The sequence below is a fragment of the Herpailurus yagouaroundi genome, unplaced genomic scaffold (assembly GCF_014898765.1).
Source record: "Herpailurus yagouaroundi ecotype Mexico unplaced genomic scaffold, PumYag 29, whole genome shotgun sequence".
Taxonomy (NCBI): Eukaryota; Metazoa; Chordata; class Mammalia; order Carnivora; family Felidae; genus Herpailurus; species Herpailurus yagouaroundi.
In genome coordinates, this window is record NW_024412377.1 from 65,640,845 (window position 1) to 65,657,189 (window position 16,345).

Consider the following 16,345-nt stretch of genomic DNA (forward strand, 5'->3'; position numbering starts at 1 on the left):
CTTTGATCCCTCACAGAATTGAACAAGGGCATAGAGCATAGCCTCAAGGCAACACATCTCTTTCAACCCAAGCCACACAGACCTTTGACTGTTATCTCTCAGGGGGTGAAAATTAAGACTTCTATGGGTGTTAGGCATATCTCTAGTTTGCCAGAGAAAAATGTAGAAATAACACTGTGAACATAGCCCAAACAGTGGTTCTATTCTGCAGCCTCCAGAATTCCTGAATCTATCTGGTGAAAGAGAAAAATACTTTTCTCATACTTCCTGCTTTGAGTCTCCCATATCAGCTTTTTCCCTATAGTCTCCTCAGGGGCTCTACTACTACCCTACTCAACAAGCATTAAGCACCTACTATATGCCCGGGCAGTGTGCTCAATGCTGGAAATGGCAGATGTGAATGAGATGGGTACCTCTCCTGCACCCTCTTTGCTATGATCCTGAGGATAGATCACCATTGGTCATTCAGGAAATCTTTACTGAATTGTAATGTGCTCAGGATTAAGCAAATGAAAAAGCATACACAGGAATCTTGGACATTAGCCTTGTCTTTGAAGATCTTTTAAATCCTGTGCTCTTTAGAATGCATTTGGGTCCCCCAGTCTCTCGTGCCTGCTTGGTATGTGGCCTGGGATCAGTCTCACCTTTGCAGTATTTTTTATGTACAGAGATGTTGTAGCTGTAAAGTGGCAAAATTCTCGCCTCCCTTTTCACGTGGTCAGATTCTTCTGTTTTTATCTTCCTTTAGACTGTGGGAACAGCTGACTTCTGTGATTTGTTGGGACTTTTCTTTGTCAGCCTGTCTACTGTCATGTGCCTAATACAGTTTAAATCCTAACAACACTAAAACCTTTTCATTAAAGCTTGTTAGCGTGGACTTTCTGTAGGGGGAAAAATGCCAGGGGTGTGAAGGTAGGAGCCCAGGAATCTGATTTCTTGTTCACCATTTTTCCTCATTCTCCTTTTGTTCCCTTAGCCTAATTAAAAGCTCAAGGCACAGTCATCATAATAATTGGTGGTCTTCTGTCTCCTACAGGCACTTAATGATGCCAAGCGAGAACTTCGCTTTCTTTTGGTTTATCTTCATGGAGATGATCACCAGGACTCTGATGAGTTCTGTCGGTAAGTGGATTGATCGGTTTTTTTGTTTTGTTTTTTTGTGGGTTTTTTTGTGTTTTTTTGCTGATGTTTTGTAGTAAGCAGGTTCTTCTCATGTCCTTTTCATCCCTCTCCTCAGCAACACACTCTGTGCACCTGAAGTTATTTCCCTAATAAACACTAGGATGCTCTTCTGGGCATGCTCCACAAATAAACCTGAGGGATACAGGGGTAAGTTGTCTTTCTTTTTCCTCATTGAGATTGTTGAGCTATCTTTAGAATAATCTGGAAAAACATGCCATTTATTACATGATTATTCTGTGGTAGACATAATGCTAGTATACGTTATCTTATTTAATCCTCTCAGTAATCCTGAGATATGGGGGTTGTATTATCTATGGTTTAGGAAACAGACTCAGAGAGTTTAAGCCACTGACCAAAGATCATACAGTTAGCAAGCTCTGTCTCTCAGACTCTTAGCCTTTTATTTACAAGTAACCATTGCCAGGGCCTGTTTTATTTTATTTATTTATTTAAAATGTCTTCTTGTTTAGTTTCGAGAGAGAGCATGTGCGTGAGCAGGGGCAGGCCAGAGAGAGAAGGAGACAGAGGATCCTAAGCAGACTCTGCACTGACAGCAGAGATCCTGATGCGGGAGTTGAACTCACAAACCTTGAGATCATGACCTGAGCTGAAGTTGAACACTTAACTGCTTAATTGAGCCACCCAGGTGCTCCAGGGCCTGTTTTAGTTTTAAAAACACCCAGTCCTGTGCAGAAACTTGCTTTTAATCTAAATGGCTGTTTAGTGAGGAGTTTACTGTCAGCAGCAGCAGTTTTAACAGAGCTTCTTATACAATGAATTAGTTGTTTGAGTACCTTGAGTACTGATAGGGATTCAGAAAGTTCAGATCTTTGTTGACAGTAACTCTTACCTGGAGATGGAGATAAGTATTTTTAGAAGTCAGTATAGCATATAAAGGTATCCAGTGAAGAAACATACAGTTACTTTACTGTTGCTTCTGTTCAGCAGCTTTTGAGTATATGCTAGTGGACCAGGCACTGTGCTAGTAGATCCTAGCACAGTGAATCAAAGATGTTTTGCCTACATTTTAGAATCTGACTCTTTACCCCTAACTGGTATTTATACCTCTGATAAATTCCTACAGGGTGCGTTTTGCCGTTCTAATATGGCTCTGGGGTGGGGGTAGTGAATAGAAAGAGTCTAAGGATATTTTTTTACAGATGCTTATAAAATCTCTTTCAAACCATAAGAAAAACATAAGTAAAACTCTGTTATGGGAAAATATTGGTTATTTGGAAGACCAACTTTCTAAACTCCTTTGGAACAGAAAAACTAGCTCTTTTAATGGAGGGCAAGGTAGGGAGACATGAAAAAAGGAGTAAGGAAGGGATTGAATAAGAGGAAGAAAAGGCAGAGACGATGATAGGAGTTGATCACCAGTAGTATAAAACTGAGATTTGCAGTCTTATTTGCTTTAGGCTTGATACCCAACATGGAGAAAAATTATGCTCAGCAGTAGCCAGATTCTTTATAGATCCTTTCCTACCTATCAAAAAGACACTGTCCTTGACCTCTGCAGTCTTCCCTAGCATCATCATGACAACCACCCCACCACAAAAGTCTGTCCTATTCTAATCAAATTACCTGGAAATAGGGACACGAAAATATACCAACAACAAAGGTTAAGAAACTAGGAGGAAAAAAAGGTATGCAGAGAATAAATGACACCTCCTTTCTTTCCCAGGTGGAATTAAAACAGTTCTCTCTTGCTCATGGTGGAAAGTCTAAGAGCTGATCTGGTTCTTCCCGAGGGCTGCCCTTAATCTGTTGGCTTTTCTTTGTGTCAGTGTCACAGGCTTTACGAGAGAACACCTATCCATTCCTGGCCATGATTATGCTGAAGGATCGGAGGATGACTGTGGTGGGACGGCTAGAAGGCCTCATTCAGCCCGATGACCTTATTAACCAGTTGACGTTTATCATGGATGCAAACCAGACTTACCTGGTGTCAGAACGCCTTGAAAGGTACAGAGGAGTTCCTCTCTGAAACAAGCAGAAACCAGCTGTAAATTTGGGTGGCTGACCCAGGGCTCCATAGATCCTGACTTCTCTGTCTTAAGCAACTTTGAAAACCTTGTCTATTTAGTGTTAAAATACTTATGTACTTTGACCTAAATAATTCTCCCATCAGATCATCTGTTCCTGGAGATGTGAATCCAAATAAAGACAAGAGTCTGGGCTCAAGAATATATATGTCATGTCATTTAAAATAGCTGAACCAGGGGCTCCTGGGTGGCGCAGTCGGTTAAGCGTCCGACTTCAGCCAGGTCACGATCTCGCGGCCCGTGAGTTCGAGCCCCGCGTCGGGCTCTGGGCTGATGGCTCAGAGCCTGGAGCCTGTTTCCGATTCTGTGTCTCCCTCTCTCTCTGCCCCTCGCCCGTTCATGCTCTGTCTCTCTCTGTCCCAAAAATAAATAAATGTTGAAAAAAAAAATTTAAAAAAATAAAATAAAATAGCTGAACCATGATATAAAGAGCTTAAATATAAAATACATGGAATTGTTAAAACCCTTCCCTCCATTACAGAAGTATTCTACGTTAATTGTAGAAAATTTTGAAAATGCAGAAAAGCACAAAAAAGAAATTTAAAATCACCCATAATCCTACCACAACTTTTAATATTCTGGTATATTTTCTTATAATTTTATGGTCTCTCTCTCTCTCTCTCTCTCTCTCTCTCTCTCTCTTTTTCACTCCTATGTATACGTACATATACAATTTTTGGGAGAGAAAATAGAAAATACACCAGAACGTTACAATATTTTCTCTTAGTAGAATTCTGAACAAAGATATTTCTCCATTTTCTGAGTCTTATGAGATCCACGGATGTGGTTTTTGGTTTTATGAAAGCAGTATATACAAAAATGCAGTAACTCAAAAGGGTATTACTTGTAAAACATGATCTTGATGATTGCTTTTCAACAATAATACTGTTTGATTCGTTAGAATTGAGGAACAAATAGTTTTAATTGTGAAGTTGAAAAGCTTGCCAGTTCTTTTTTTGCCAAATTAAACTGGGGAAAAGATGGCTTGTTCAGATTCTGCCATGCTCTGCTTTGGAATCCTTTATGGTAGTATGAAATACTCATCTACCAAGATTGTCACCTTTTTACCCCCAAAAAATTTCAATATAAGAAAAAAAACAGATCGCTCTTTTCCTTCTGTGCTTATGATTTCGCCACAGGGAAGAACGAAACCAGACCCAGGTGCTGAGACAACAGCAGGATGAGGCCTACCTGGCCTCTCTCAGGGCTGACCAGGAGAAAGAAAGAAAGAAACGGGAGGAGCGGGAACGGAAACGGCGGAAGGAAGAGGAAGTACAACAACAAAAGTTGGCAGAAGAGAGACGTCGGCGGGTAACGAACCTGTCTTTACTCCTTGTGATTCCCAAAGTGGTCTTAAGTGTGCAAGGAAAAAAACTAGAAGCTGATGGGATTTGTGGGTGTTTTAATTCTGCTTGCCATTTTATTAAAGTAAGTTAGGTTCTGCATGCATTGTGGGGCTTGAACTCATGATCAAGAGTTGCATGCTCTACTGATTGAGCTAGCCAGCTACCCACTCCTTGTCATTTTTATATTTACTGCATTTTCACAAAAAGTAGTTTTAAAAAATTTTTTTGTTTATTAAAACAGAAACAACAGTGAGTAAAAGGCAAAACAACTCTCTTCCATGAAAAGTAAGCATAAATGGATAACAAGCAGTCAAAATGCTGTTAATTCACAGCAGTTTTTATTTTTTTAGCACCAGTGTTAGCTAATTTGGCATTTCATTCGTGATCTTCTTTCATCAGGTATTGCCACTTGATTATAGCCAGTGTCTTTTAGCCATTTTTTTTTAAATTTTTTTTTTAATGTTTATTTATTTTTGAGACAGAGAGAGACAGAGCATGAACACGGAAGGGGCAGAGAGAGAGGGAGACACAGAATGTGAAGCAGGCTCCAAGCTCTGAGCTGTCAGCACAGAGCCTGACGCGGGGCTCGAACTCACGAACCGTGAGATCATGACCTGAGCCGAAGTCGGACGCTTAACCCACTGAGCCACCCAGCCACCCCTTTTAGCCATTTTTTAAGCCTTTTTTTGGATAGATAAATGCCCTACCATAGTTAATAAATAATACATGTGATGCAATCCTACTTTGAATTTGGGTGTTTCTGACTTTTCCCAAGAAGTTTGTCTTAGATATTAGTCATTAATTTTTCTTCTGGCCTCGCAGTAAACCTACGTGGTGATGGTATTGCTGTTTTCTGTTTTCCCTATTGGAGCCATAGCCTCAATTTTGCTTTGTGTCTATACAGAATTTACAAGAGGAAAAGGAAAGGAAGTTGGAGTGCCTGCCCCCGGAGCCTTCCCCTGATGACCCTGAGAGTGTCAAGATCATTTTCAAATTACCCAATGATTCTCGAGTAGAAAGACGATTCCACTTCTCACAGTCTCTAACAGTAAGGACAGCCTAAGTTGTGTAAAGTGTATGTAGGGTCTGGGCTATAGATTTGGAAGCTTTTAAGGAGTCTTGAGAGTGTTGTTGGCATATCTGCTGGGCTGATGAACAGGGAAGGAAGGGGTGTACAGAGAGACTAGTGCAATGAACCATTGGGTTTCTTCAGTTCTAGCTGCCAACTCAAAGCAGCTATTATGGTTTTCTTTCATCGTGTGTGAGCTCTGCTAAGAAAAAAGTGTACCTTACCAAGAAGCTCCACAAAAGACTTGTATATTTGAGGTGGGAGGCTCTTCCACGCTGCTTGGCTCACATTGGCTTCAGAATCCCACTAGAACCCCTCACTCTATCTCCACTGACCTTACACATCTGAATATAAATGCATGTACAGTTTGCATGCAGTTGTCACTTTCCATTCCTGTCCATTTAGTCCACAGGAACCTCACATTGTGGGGCTGCCTTGTATATTTGGTATCTAAAGGTAAATAGTGTTTGTCATTCTGTAGGGAAATCGTTAAGAGCAGAGACTCTTAGAGTCTCACAGAACGAGGATCAAATTTTCATGCTTCTAAGATTAGAGATGTGTTTTCTTGGTCAGTATACTTCCTTGATTCAATTTCTTCATCTATGAAATAGGTATAATACTAGGTACTCTCTAATAGGATTGTTGTTAGGATTAAGTTCATACGTAAAGGGCTCAACATTGTGCCTGGCTCTTAGTAAGCACTCAAATGCTAACTGTTGGTTTTGGTATTTATAACCAAAAGGAAGTTTCTGTTTATATTGAGAGTTGGTATGTTGCCTTTCCAGATTTACCAACTACAGTAGATTCTGCCATTTCCTTGATCACTCAAAGTAGTCAAGAATAAACTATGTAATAGTAATGAGGATGCATTGTAGTCAAGTGAGCCTGGGTAGCATATTTATTATTTCTCCTGTTTAAGTAAAGAACGTTGGACAAGTTGCAGAATATTTTACAGGGCCTCAGATACCTCATCGGTTAAATGAAGTATAGTCTGCCCTCCGATAACTTTAAACTAAAGATACCTCAGTCGCTGTTCTAGACACTCTAAGGATTATACAGATGAGTGAGACATGGTTCTGGAATTCACGGAGCTTATGACTAGTAGGGAATGTAAGACTCCGCTAATGCAGGATAAAAAGTTGGGAGGAATCCTGGTGAAAGAAAAGTGAGCAGCTCTCTCATTTTCCTGTTATCTCTCATTCATGCATTTATTTATCTTGAGGGAAGGTGCTCACATCGCTAACTTTTGATTTTTAAATTGGGATAATATGAATGAGCCTCACATACTACATACCATGTAGTAGGTGGTCACTAAATGTTCATTCCCTTCCCCTGATGTGTTTCCTAACAATGGTTTGCATATGGATTTTGGCTTGTCACCATGCTCACTTTCACATCATAGTACACCTGAACCCTGTGGAGCTTCTACTCCTCAAACTCGCATTATGTATGTGAAAAACCTAACAAAAATTAACTCTCTTGAGAGTTTTGGAGGAAAATCTGTTAGAATTGTGGAACAGAATAGGCTTCTGGTAGAAGGGGAACCAACCCATTTGTTAACTATTGAATCCTTAAAGACTCTTAAATAGGTGCTCAGTAAAAGTTATTTTAAAAAAAAAACAACAAAAACCTCAGACTGAGAGAAATACTTGGTCACAGGTGGGGACAAGGCTCAGAGATGGGAAAGAAGTGTAAAGGAGAAGTGTGGTGGTGGTATGGGCCTTTAACATTCATGGAGTTTTTAACATATAACCGAGTAATGATTTATAGTGTTTTTGTGCTCTTGCAGACTTTGGTCTTCCTGCGAGCTTTGCCCTTTGTAAATAATCTCAAAGAGTGAATGCTCAGTGAAACACTTCATTTGCACGAAGCTCAGCTATTGATAATAGTAAAATGCTAAGATAAAAAAGGATAAACTATAGAAAAATCTCCAGGTCTCATGAGTGGGCAGAAAAGTGGCAGCTGACTTTCTGTTAAATACTTATTAGAATCCAAATTATACTCAGGATTCATTTTTCTGTTAGAACTAAAAGTGACCTCTGGAGGTGATGTCCATTGTTAGTGGTAAACAGAAAATGCCCATTTTGTACCAGATTAAGTATTTTCAAACCAGATTGAAAAGGAAACAAAATATTGTTTCACCCTTCTCAAGCCCATGTTGGGTTCATAACAGTAATATTTGGTACATGTCTGATGCACCTCAAGATAAAAAGAGAGTGAGGGTTAATGGAAATTGCAGAGAGACAAGAACTGTAAATGATCGAGATTGATAGATTAAAATATGAGGAGTTTATAAAATCATGAGTGGATTTAGAGAAGAGCATGGATTTACGCCTTAAATTCTAGAGTATGTATGTTATGTATGAAGTATGCAGCGTCATAAAAGCTCTAAAGAGGTCAGTTTAAAACACATGAAGAAAGGACTGCTTCACACAGAAGGGAACAAACTTATGAGATGTAACTTCCCTCAAAATAGTAAGGGTAACTTGAATGTTGTGTTCCTGATCTTTGGGATTGACCTGAAAGAAAGAGGTTAGCAGTGCCCTCCACAACACATCCTTTAGACTTTTTTGGTAGAAGTAGCATGCTAGATAAAGTGGGCCACAGAGTGGATCCAGTGTGCCTGTTCTTGATGTGTGGCATCCAGAGACTGGGGATGATAAAGGTGGCTTATTCCATAGGTACCTCACATTTTAGGTTTTAGTAATTTGAGTTTTCTTGATGTCACCTTACTTCTCATTAAGAATTTACTTTTGTTTTATCAGAGTCAGAGCAGGGTGAGGAGGGCATTCTCACAGAGGACAGGTCCACATGGAGTGTGTCAGATCTTGACCAAATTAAGAGAGTGTCCACATGTGGGGACAGGAGTGCACAGAAGTCAGAGCCTGAGTAGCCTGTGGTGGGGTGGGGTGTTAAAGCCAGAACTGGATGAGGAGGGGGAAGCAAACTCCTGGTTTTCTGTGTACATATATAGAGAGAAATATAGATTTCAATGTATGTATGTATATTCACATATTCTCTAGTTTTTTACACAGAGAGTGCTTGGGAGCAGAAACACCCCAATAGCAATGAACATACCTAACACCTGGATCGTGGCTTTTAAGTACCATTGTCCATTAAGAAGAACCAGGGCTCCTTGGAGAAATGTCTGATTCCAGAGCTGGGGCAGGAAAACACAAGATCAGCCTGGAATACCCTGTGCCAGAAGGCAAGGAATTATTCAAAAAATGATGAGACTTGCCATAAAGACACAGAAGCCATCTTGATTGGACTCCTTCTGACTCCATCTAGAACAATTTGAACATTAAAATGAATATTATAACATTATAACCTATTAAAGTAGGAAATCATGACTCTGTGTTAGTATAAATAAGTTGAAAGTTTGAGGAACACTATGTCTATAGTTTCAAAGTACCTCCCCATAGAATCTCTTTAATTACAAAGAGAAGAAGAATTTGGACAGTGGAGAGGCAATCACCACCTTAATGAAGTGATCAAAGTGCACATTATAAGCACTGGGGCAGATTGGAATTGTGCTCCAACTGCGTAGGATGCATTTAGTAGAACGCAGCAGCATCTCTGTAACACGCCCTCCAAAGAACACATCTAGAATCTAATCATGAGTAAACATCAGGCAAACAAATTGAGAAAACATTCTGCAAAATAAGTGACCAGTTATCTTTAAAAAGTGAAAGGTCATGAAAGTCAAGGAAAGATTGAGGATTTGTTCCAGACTAGGGGAGGAGGCTTAGAAGATGTGACGATGAAATGGAACACATAATCCTAAACTTGATGCATTTTGCTATTAAAGGCAACTAGCAAAACTTGAAAACTTTAATAATAAATATATATTATGTTACAACAATAATGTGCCAGTTAATATCCTGGCTTTTTTTTTTTTTTTTGAGGGCTATATTATGGTTATGTAGGAGATTGTCCTATTTATAAGACATGCACAAGTATTTTGGGGGTGATGGGACGTCAGGTTGGCAGTTCGCTCTCAACTGGTTCAAAGAAAAAAATTCTGTACTTCTGTTTCTGTAACTCTCTGATTTTTTCCTTAATGTTTATTTTTGAGAGCACGTGAGAGTGTGCGCGCACAGCAGCGGGCGGGGCAGAGAGGGAGACAGAGGATCTGAAGCAGGCTCTATGCTGTTAGCGCAGAGCCGGATGCAGGGCTCGAACCCATGAACTGTGAGATTGTGACCTGAGCCAATGTTGGACTTTTAACCGACTGAGCCACCCAGGCGCCTATGTTTTTTTAAGCTTATTTATTTATTCTGAGAGCAAGAAGCGTGCTCAGGGGAGGGACAGAGAGAGGGAGAGAGAAAACCCCAAGCAGGCTCCACGCTGTCAGCACAAAGCCCAGTGCAGGGCTTGATCTCGTGACCTGAGCTGAAATCAAGAGTCATACACTTAACTGACTGAGTCACCCAGGCACCCCTCTGATTATTTCTAAGTAAAAAATTTTTAGCTTTATAGCAAACAAGTTGTCAAAAAACAAAAAAAAAACATGAATCAGTTCAGAAGTAGGACTGGCATTGGCTGTGTAATCTCTTCAAAGAACTGCCCTACGTATTTGCTGTGTGAAATGGAAGGACCTCACAACAGAATTCCACTGTAACGTGATTACTTCATATCTCAGAGTCATCCTGGAGAGAGCTAGGGATATTTGATTTCATAGTTGTGTTGTCTGTCTTTGTCTTTCTCACCACCCTTTTCCTGTATGATCTGCAGGTAATCCACGACTTCTTATTCTCCTTGAAAGAAAGCCCAGAAAAGTTTCAGATTGAAGCCAACTTTCCCCGGCGGGTGCTGCCCTGTATCCCTTCAGAGGAGTGGCCCAACCCCCCCACGCTGCAGGAGGCCGGACTCAGCCACACAGAGGTTCTCTTTGTTCAGGACCTTACAGATGAATGACATTTTTTTTCCTCTCCCCTCCTACCCTAATCCCTAAAAGAAATGGAAAAACAAAAACAAAAAAACAAGAGAGAGAAATTCATATTATTATTATTATAATACAATATTTTTTTTAAAAGACTGCTGCATCCTAAGGAAGGATCAGAAACCATGCTGCCTAAAAGAGTCACCACCTGTGTGTGCGCGCGAGGTCAGCAATGAATGTTCCCGCCGGCAAGCCCACCCTTCCCTACTGCCTCTGCACCACGCACCTTCCAACGAAAGGAGACTCTTCACCTCCAACCCAGTCATTGTCCCAGCTGGGGAAGGGGACATTCTCACTAGTTCTCATTCATTCTTGCTTTTATGGAAAATAAAAGTGAAAAAACCTCCCCATCAACCAGCTACTGCAGCATCTCTTGAGGACTTGCTTCTCCCACCACCAGAGAAGAGAGGGAAGAGAAGGCACAGAACAGAGATGTTCCTTGAACTTCCCACCATTTATGAATAACTTTTAAATGTTTTCTGTTGCTTTGTAATGACCAAAGGAATGAGGCTGACGTAGGTGTTTGTTGTTTTTTTTTTTTTCCTTAACTTTATTTGATAAAGAGCCAATTCTTAAGCCTATGAGTTCATGCCCTGGGCTCCTTAGCCCACAAGAGTATAATAAAGGTGCCCTGGGCTGGTTTGTGCTTATTTCTGCCATTGTCCCTCTCACATTCCCAGAGAGGTTGTTCTTTTTGGTCCAACTCTTGCTGTCCTTTCTTGCCACCTCTGCGCCCCACTTGGAGTATTGGGGAGGAAATCTGGATTCATTGCCCTGCAAAGGCTATGTATAGACAGATATACCCATACGTGTGGTGTGAACTCCCGTGTATACTCACCTATACACATGACTGCAGCTTTCCCTTGGAATCTGTACCAGGTGGTTATTATGGGATCTGAACCAAAGGATAGCAGCTCTTCATTCCTCTTCTGACACATGCATGCTCTTCGTGCCCATCCCTGAGCTTTCCTGAATTGCCAAGCTTGGTGCCTTCCCAAAGGACTAGCAGGGCCTATGGTAGAACCAGCAGAACCCCATGAGAGTGCCCTGCCTGTCTCAGTGGGAGTGTGGTGGTGGTGGTGGTGGTGGTGATGGTGGTTTAAGGTTAGAACTAGAGACTTTGAGGAGAGGCAAGACCAAACTCCTGAACTTCCAAGTTGTTGGAAGGCACATTTTAGTTTCTAATGTAGCCACTTGCTGGAGGCAGTTTTTAATCCTCTCCCTCTATTGCTCTGTTTAAGTAATAGGGTTTTTTAACCTCTGGATGTCTCTTCTGTGGTTGAGTTTCTAGTAATGGGTACATGGGTTAGGCCATGTATTAATAGATGCCAGCATGAGCTGGCAAATATTCCAAAGTGTTCTACAGCTAGACTGGTGCAGACTTGTAACACAGCAAGCTACCAAAGTAACTGTAGTTCCTAGCATGCTGTGAGGCTGGGGGTTCATATCAAAATAAAGCATAACTTGGTAGATTTGCAGTCTCCAAAGGCTTTCTCTCTTGCTTACCTAAAATCTAAGGGCCACTCTTATAGGTAGCAGTGATGTGGCTTCTATTTTCTGCAGCCCTCAGTGGTTGGGATAAACACCATGGGACAGGGTGGGGAGCCTGGGAATTTCCCAGTGGCCTTGGCACAGGTGTCTAGAACACCATCTATAGGAAAACTTAATTCTGCTCCTAGCTGCCTCAGGGCCAGATGAGTAGAAGATCACTGTCTGATGGTATAAAATGTATCTGGAGTGAATACCAGGATAAACCATATTCTCCGCTTAGCTTTATGTGACGTCTGCTTCCTGCTGACAACCATGCAAAGAGGAATTTTTCCACTTAACTCAGAGCTTCACTCCCTGTCAAATTCATAGCTGTTTCCCTAGCCTTACACAGGAGAGGAGGGTATTATGGGCCTTCTCTAGGTTGGGTGTACTGTCTTGCTTATGCTTCCTTGGAAAGTTGTAAATCTTTTTCCTTAATTCAGTCTGCATCTTACTCTACAGTGTGCACTTTATGCCTCTTGCCCTTTCAAAACTTGTTCAGTGAAGGAGGTCAGATGCCAGAATATTAAGAAAAAGTCTATGTCGGTACAGCTCTTGGGATTGCCTACTCATTTACTTTAGGTTTCAAGAAGTTTTATCTGAAGCACATGTTCCTTCCTAGTCCATGTTGAAACAGGCCTGCTTTGCTCAGACCCCATTCCTGTCTCCTTGCTGACCCTAGGGCTGCTGCCTGGTGCCATCTCCCTTCCTCCCCCATGAAGGATGCACATTTTATCACTTCAAGTCAGTACAATCTGTATGTTACTCCCAAGGACCTCGGAGAACTCAATGGGACCTGCAAGGGAGAAAATACTGAGAAGCTGATGATCTGCAAGCAGTTGCTCATTTCCAAATCACCTTTGGTTATTTCAGCTGTTCAAACAGCAAGTCGTCAACCTAACGAAGACGCCTGTTTCAAGTTTTGTTCTGCACGCCCCAAACTGAAGTAGATTCAGCTGAATAACCATGGGAAATCACCAAGCAAAGACCTCCAATTGGAGTCAGTTGAATTTTTGCAGCCTCAGTGGGGCCTCTCTGGTCTTTTCTTCCACTTCTGCAGAATTTCCTGTGGCAAATACTTTGTCCTTGCTTGCTTCCACTATGATGGTTGGATAAAAAATGGCCAGAGGACAATATTTATCTCTTAAAAAAAAAAAAAAAGAAGAACCTATAATCTTCAACTGAGCAGTCTTTATGAAAATTGCTAATGGTGCCAAGGCCAAGGAAAAAGTTTCAGAAAATGACTGTGGGAAGGAGTGATAACCCCAGAATGCAAAATCAGGGGAGTATTATCTGGTGCTTGAACAAGGAGCTCCACTTTACAACTGGCTTTTTTAGGACTTGTGAGGAACGCAGCAACAGGAAATCCATCCATAAAGGATGCAGTGCCCCAACTTGTACTGCGCCTGAATAGTTACGTGATAATTTACTGAAGAAATCTAGTGTACTTTAAATTTTTTTCATAAAAGTTTACATTGTATTGTAGGTTAACATTAAATGTTTTATAACAAAATCTCATAATGAGTTGTGGGTCTTTCTGTTTAAGAGAGATGTGGTAGATATTTTCTGTGTTCATGAAGGAAAGTTTGGGAAACCATGGGGGTGGGAACAGGATATTGCATTGCTGAGAGGCAAGGGAGAATCAAAGAGAAGCAAGGAGTTAAAATAAATCAGTAATGCATTCCAGTGAAAAGAGGCAACTTAGTGTGGATAGGTAGGAGGGGCAGATAGATATGGGTTCAAATTTGGCCTTTGTGGCTTCAAACAAGTTCGTTAGTTTCCCCCAACTGTAAATGAAGTTAACACTGTCTATCTTGGAATGGGTTTGTAGATTAAATCAAATATATATGAAGGGCCCAACACAGGTGTCATTGTTCCCTTTCTCCATGGCAGTGTGTTTTGAAGGAATGTTTTTTTGCAGTTGTAACTGTCAGTTTCATAAGGGATGTCACATCTCCTGCTAGAACAGATCTACGTCCTTGCGAATGAGTCCCTAAAGAAGAGTCACCTTTGATCTGACAAAGTCGGGACTATTATTGGAGCTCCCCTCCTAAGGTATTGTTGCTTGTATTCTCATTTCTTTCTTTCTTTCTTTCTTTCTTTCTTTCTTTCTTTCTTTCTTTCTTTCTTTCTTTTTCTTTCTTTCTTTCTTTTTTTTTTTTGATTTTCTTTTTGAGTAAACTTCACACCCAACTTGGGGCTTGAACCTACAACCCCGAGATCGAGAGCTGCACACTCTACCAACTTAGCCAGCCAGACACCCTTGTATTTTAATTTCTGAGAGGAAATTTTAGGTTCAATTATTTGCCTTTTTCTTCCCCACTGTCTGACTTCATGCAAAGAACTTATTCCTGTGAGCTACGAATTCTTGTTACCTTCAGAATCTGCCCTGTTGCTTATCCAAAGATGTGTGGCTTCCATTTTATTTTTAATGTACCTCTGAACTAGAACGTCTTCTGCTCAGTCTAGTAAGTCTGCAAGAAGAGTTTGTTAACCTTAGGTCAATCCACTTTTAAAAATGAACACTTCACGATTGTGAAGCTTATTTATAAAATTTTTGCCATCAATGAACAGAGTAAAGGAAGATTAGAACTTTGATGCCAGATACACCTGGTTCGAAATCCTGGCCGTGGCCATGATTTTGGCCAAGTAACCTCAACTCTCTAGGCTTCAGTTTGATCATCTGTAAAAAGGGGGTAGGTTGTAGCCCTGCAGTCATGATTAAGTGAATTGCTACTGCAGAGTTAACCTGGCATACAATTGGTGTTTGGTAAGTAATAGCTCCTATTACTGTTTTCAAAACAGTCTGTAGCTTGCCCACTGCTAACCATTCACCCTAGATAAAGGGAGGAGAGGTTAAAGCGGAGGGGTTAAGTTGAAGCTTTGCCTATGGTCAGGTAATGCCTGACACTTTTCCTTGCCATGCTTCTGGTGTTGCAGTTGTAACTCCATGTGCTTTTACCCCCAGTGGAGCCTCCAGCCCTCAAAGTCTTTTCCTCATGACTTCGGGTCCTGCCAACACAGTGCTGAGCCTATCCTCCCTCTCCCAACCCTAGTCCTCCCCTCTTCTGTCTGCCCTTCTTGGTAACTCTTGGAATCATGCCCCAAACTCCCGGGTTTCTTTAAGCTGAAACCTGATTTTCCCTTAAAGACACCACTTCAAACAACCCTTAAGCAAATACTGCTCATTTTCTCTCGAATCTTTGAACCAGGATATGGATCTCTATTTCTCTTCTGCCACTCTGATGCACTGTCTTTCTTCCAGGACAATGCTCCCAAAGCATGGGCCACCTGCTTGGGCTACTTTTTCCTGTTCTGGTTGCTACTGGACATTCCCGCAGATGTTGACAACTGATACTTTTCCTCTCCACCAGCAACCTGGGTGACTCTTGTATCTACGTATGTGGATTCTCTAAAGTTCTGGTCCTATTGATCATGATTTGACTTGTGTAGCCGCTGAATGTAGTAGAGGCTTTGAGTCCAATCTGGATTTGAAACTGCTGCTTGCTGAGTGACTGATTCAGGGCGTTTCCTCATCTATAAACATCACGGTGCATCCTTGCAAAGTTCAGGTGCTGCTTAAATGGCCTGATAACCTGTGAAGTGCCTGGTGGTGGAAGATGAATGCTTGGTAATGTTTGCTTTCTTTGCTCCTGTCCCTCCCAGCTGTGCTGTGCTTTGAGCATGGCTTCCACTTTGAACTGTTTCACCCTCAGGACCTCAAAACTAAACCCTTTCTGACCACAGCCTTTAGTGCTCCCACTCCGCTATCTCTACTCTGCCATCAAGGCCTTTCTGTCCCTCTCCACTCCTCCCAGTTCTCCCTGCTAGGATTCTGTTGGCTTTTTACCCCCTCTCTATGACACTCCAGTGCTGTCACAGTTAACGAAGTGAAACTGAACCATTTGGTTTCTCTCCTCTTGTTCCTTAAGCTGCAGAGTCCTGGCATATACCACAGTAAACTGAGGAGCGCTGGGTATTGATGCCCACTCCTGTGATCCAGCCCTAGGAAACTCCCCACGCATTTCTACTGCATAGGCACTGTTTCACTGTGTCCCCTTTCTCAATCCAAGCCCACCTGCATCTTCCTCACAGCCCATTACAAAACAGCCTACTTCCTGAGAAAATTGAGATCTTGTCACAGAACTTCATCATCTTCCTTTTTCACCCCAAAATTGCTCTGTGATGTTAACTGCTTCCTCTTTCCCTTCTGTCTTGTGGGTGTATT

The 16,345-nt window shown here is 41.4% G+C and overlaps 1 protein-coding gene across 2 annotated transcripts in view; it reads left to right on the forward strand.

The window, feature by feature from the left end:
- The window catches only part of FAF2 (Fas associated factor family member 2), an 81,276-nt gene extending 67,641 nt beyond the window's left edge, over positions 1 to 13,635 (forward strand). Inside the window, exons 6-12 of one of the 2 annotated variants that reach the window (XR_005781606.1) lie at positions 1,037 to 1,122; positions 1,238 to 1,329; positions 2,970 to 3,147; positions 4,367 to 4,538; positions 5,478 to 5,621; positions 8,666 to 8,850; positions 10,380 to 10,487. Coding sequence is in view for 1 of the 2 variants with exons in the window: in XM_040445787.1 (XP_040301721.1) it covers positions 1,037 to 1,122; positions 1,238 to 1,329; positions 2,970 to 3,147; positions 4,367 to 4,538; positions 5,478 to 5,621; positions 10,380 to 10,562 (855 nt within the window). In the remaining variant the exon portion in view is untranslated. Of the gene's footprint in view, positions 1 to 1,036; positions 1,123 to 1,237; positions 1,330 to 2,969; positions 3,148 to 4,366; positions 4,539 to 5,477; positions 5,622 to 8,665; positions 8,851 to 10,379 lie in introns of both variants that reach the window. The other variant, XM_040445787.1, reaches the window with a different exon arrangement.
- The last annotated feature ends 2,710 nt before the right edge of the window (positions 13,636 to 16,345 follow it).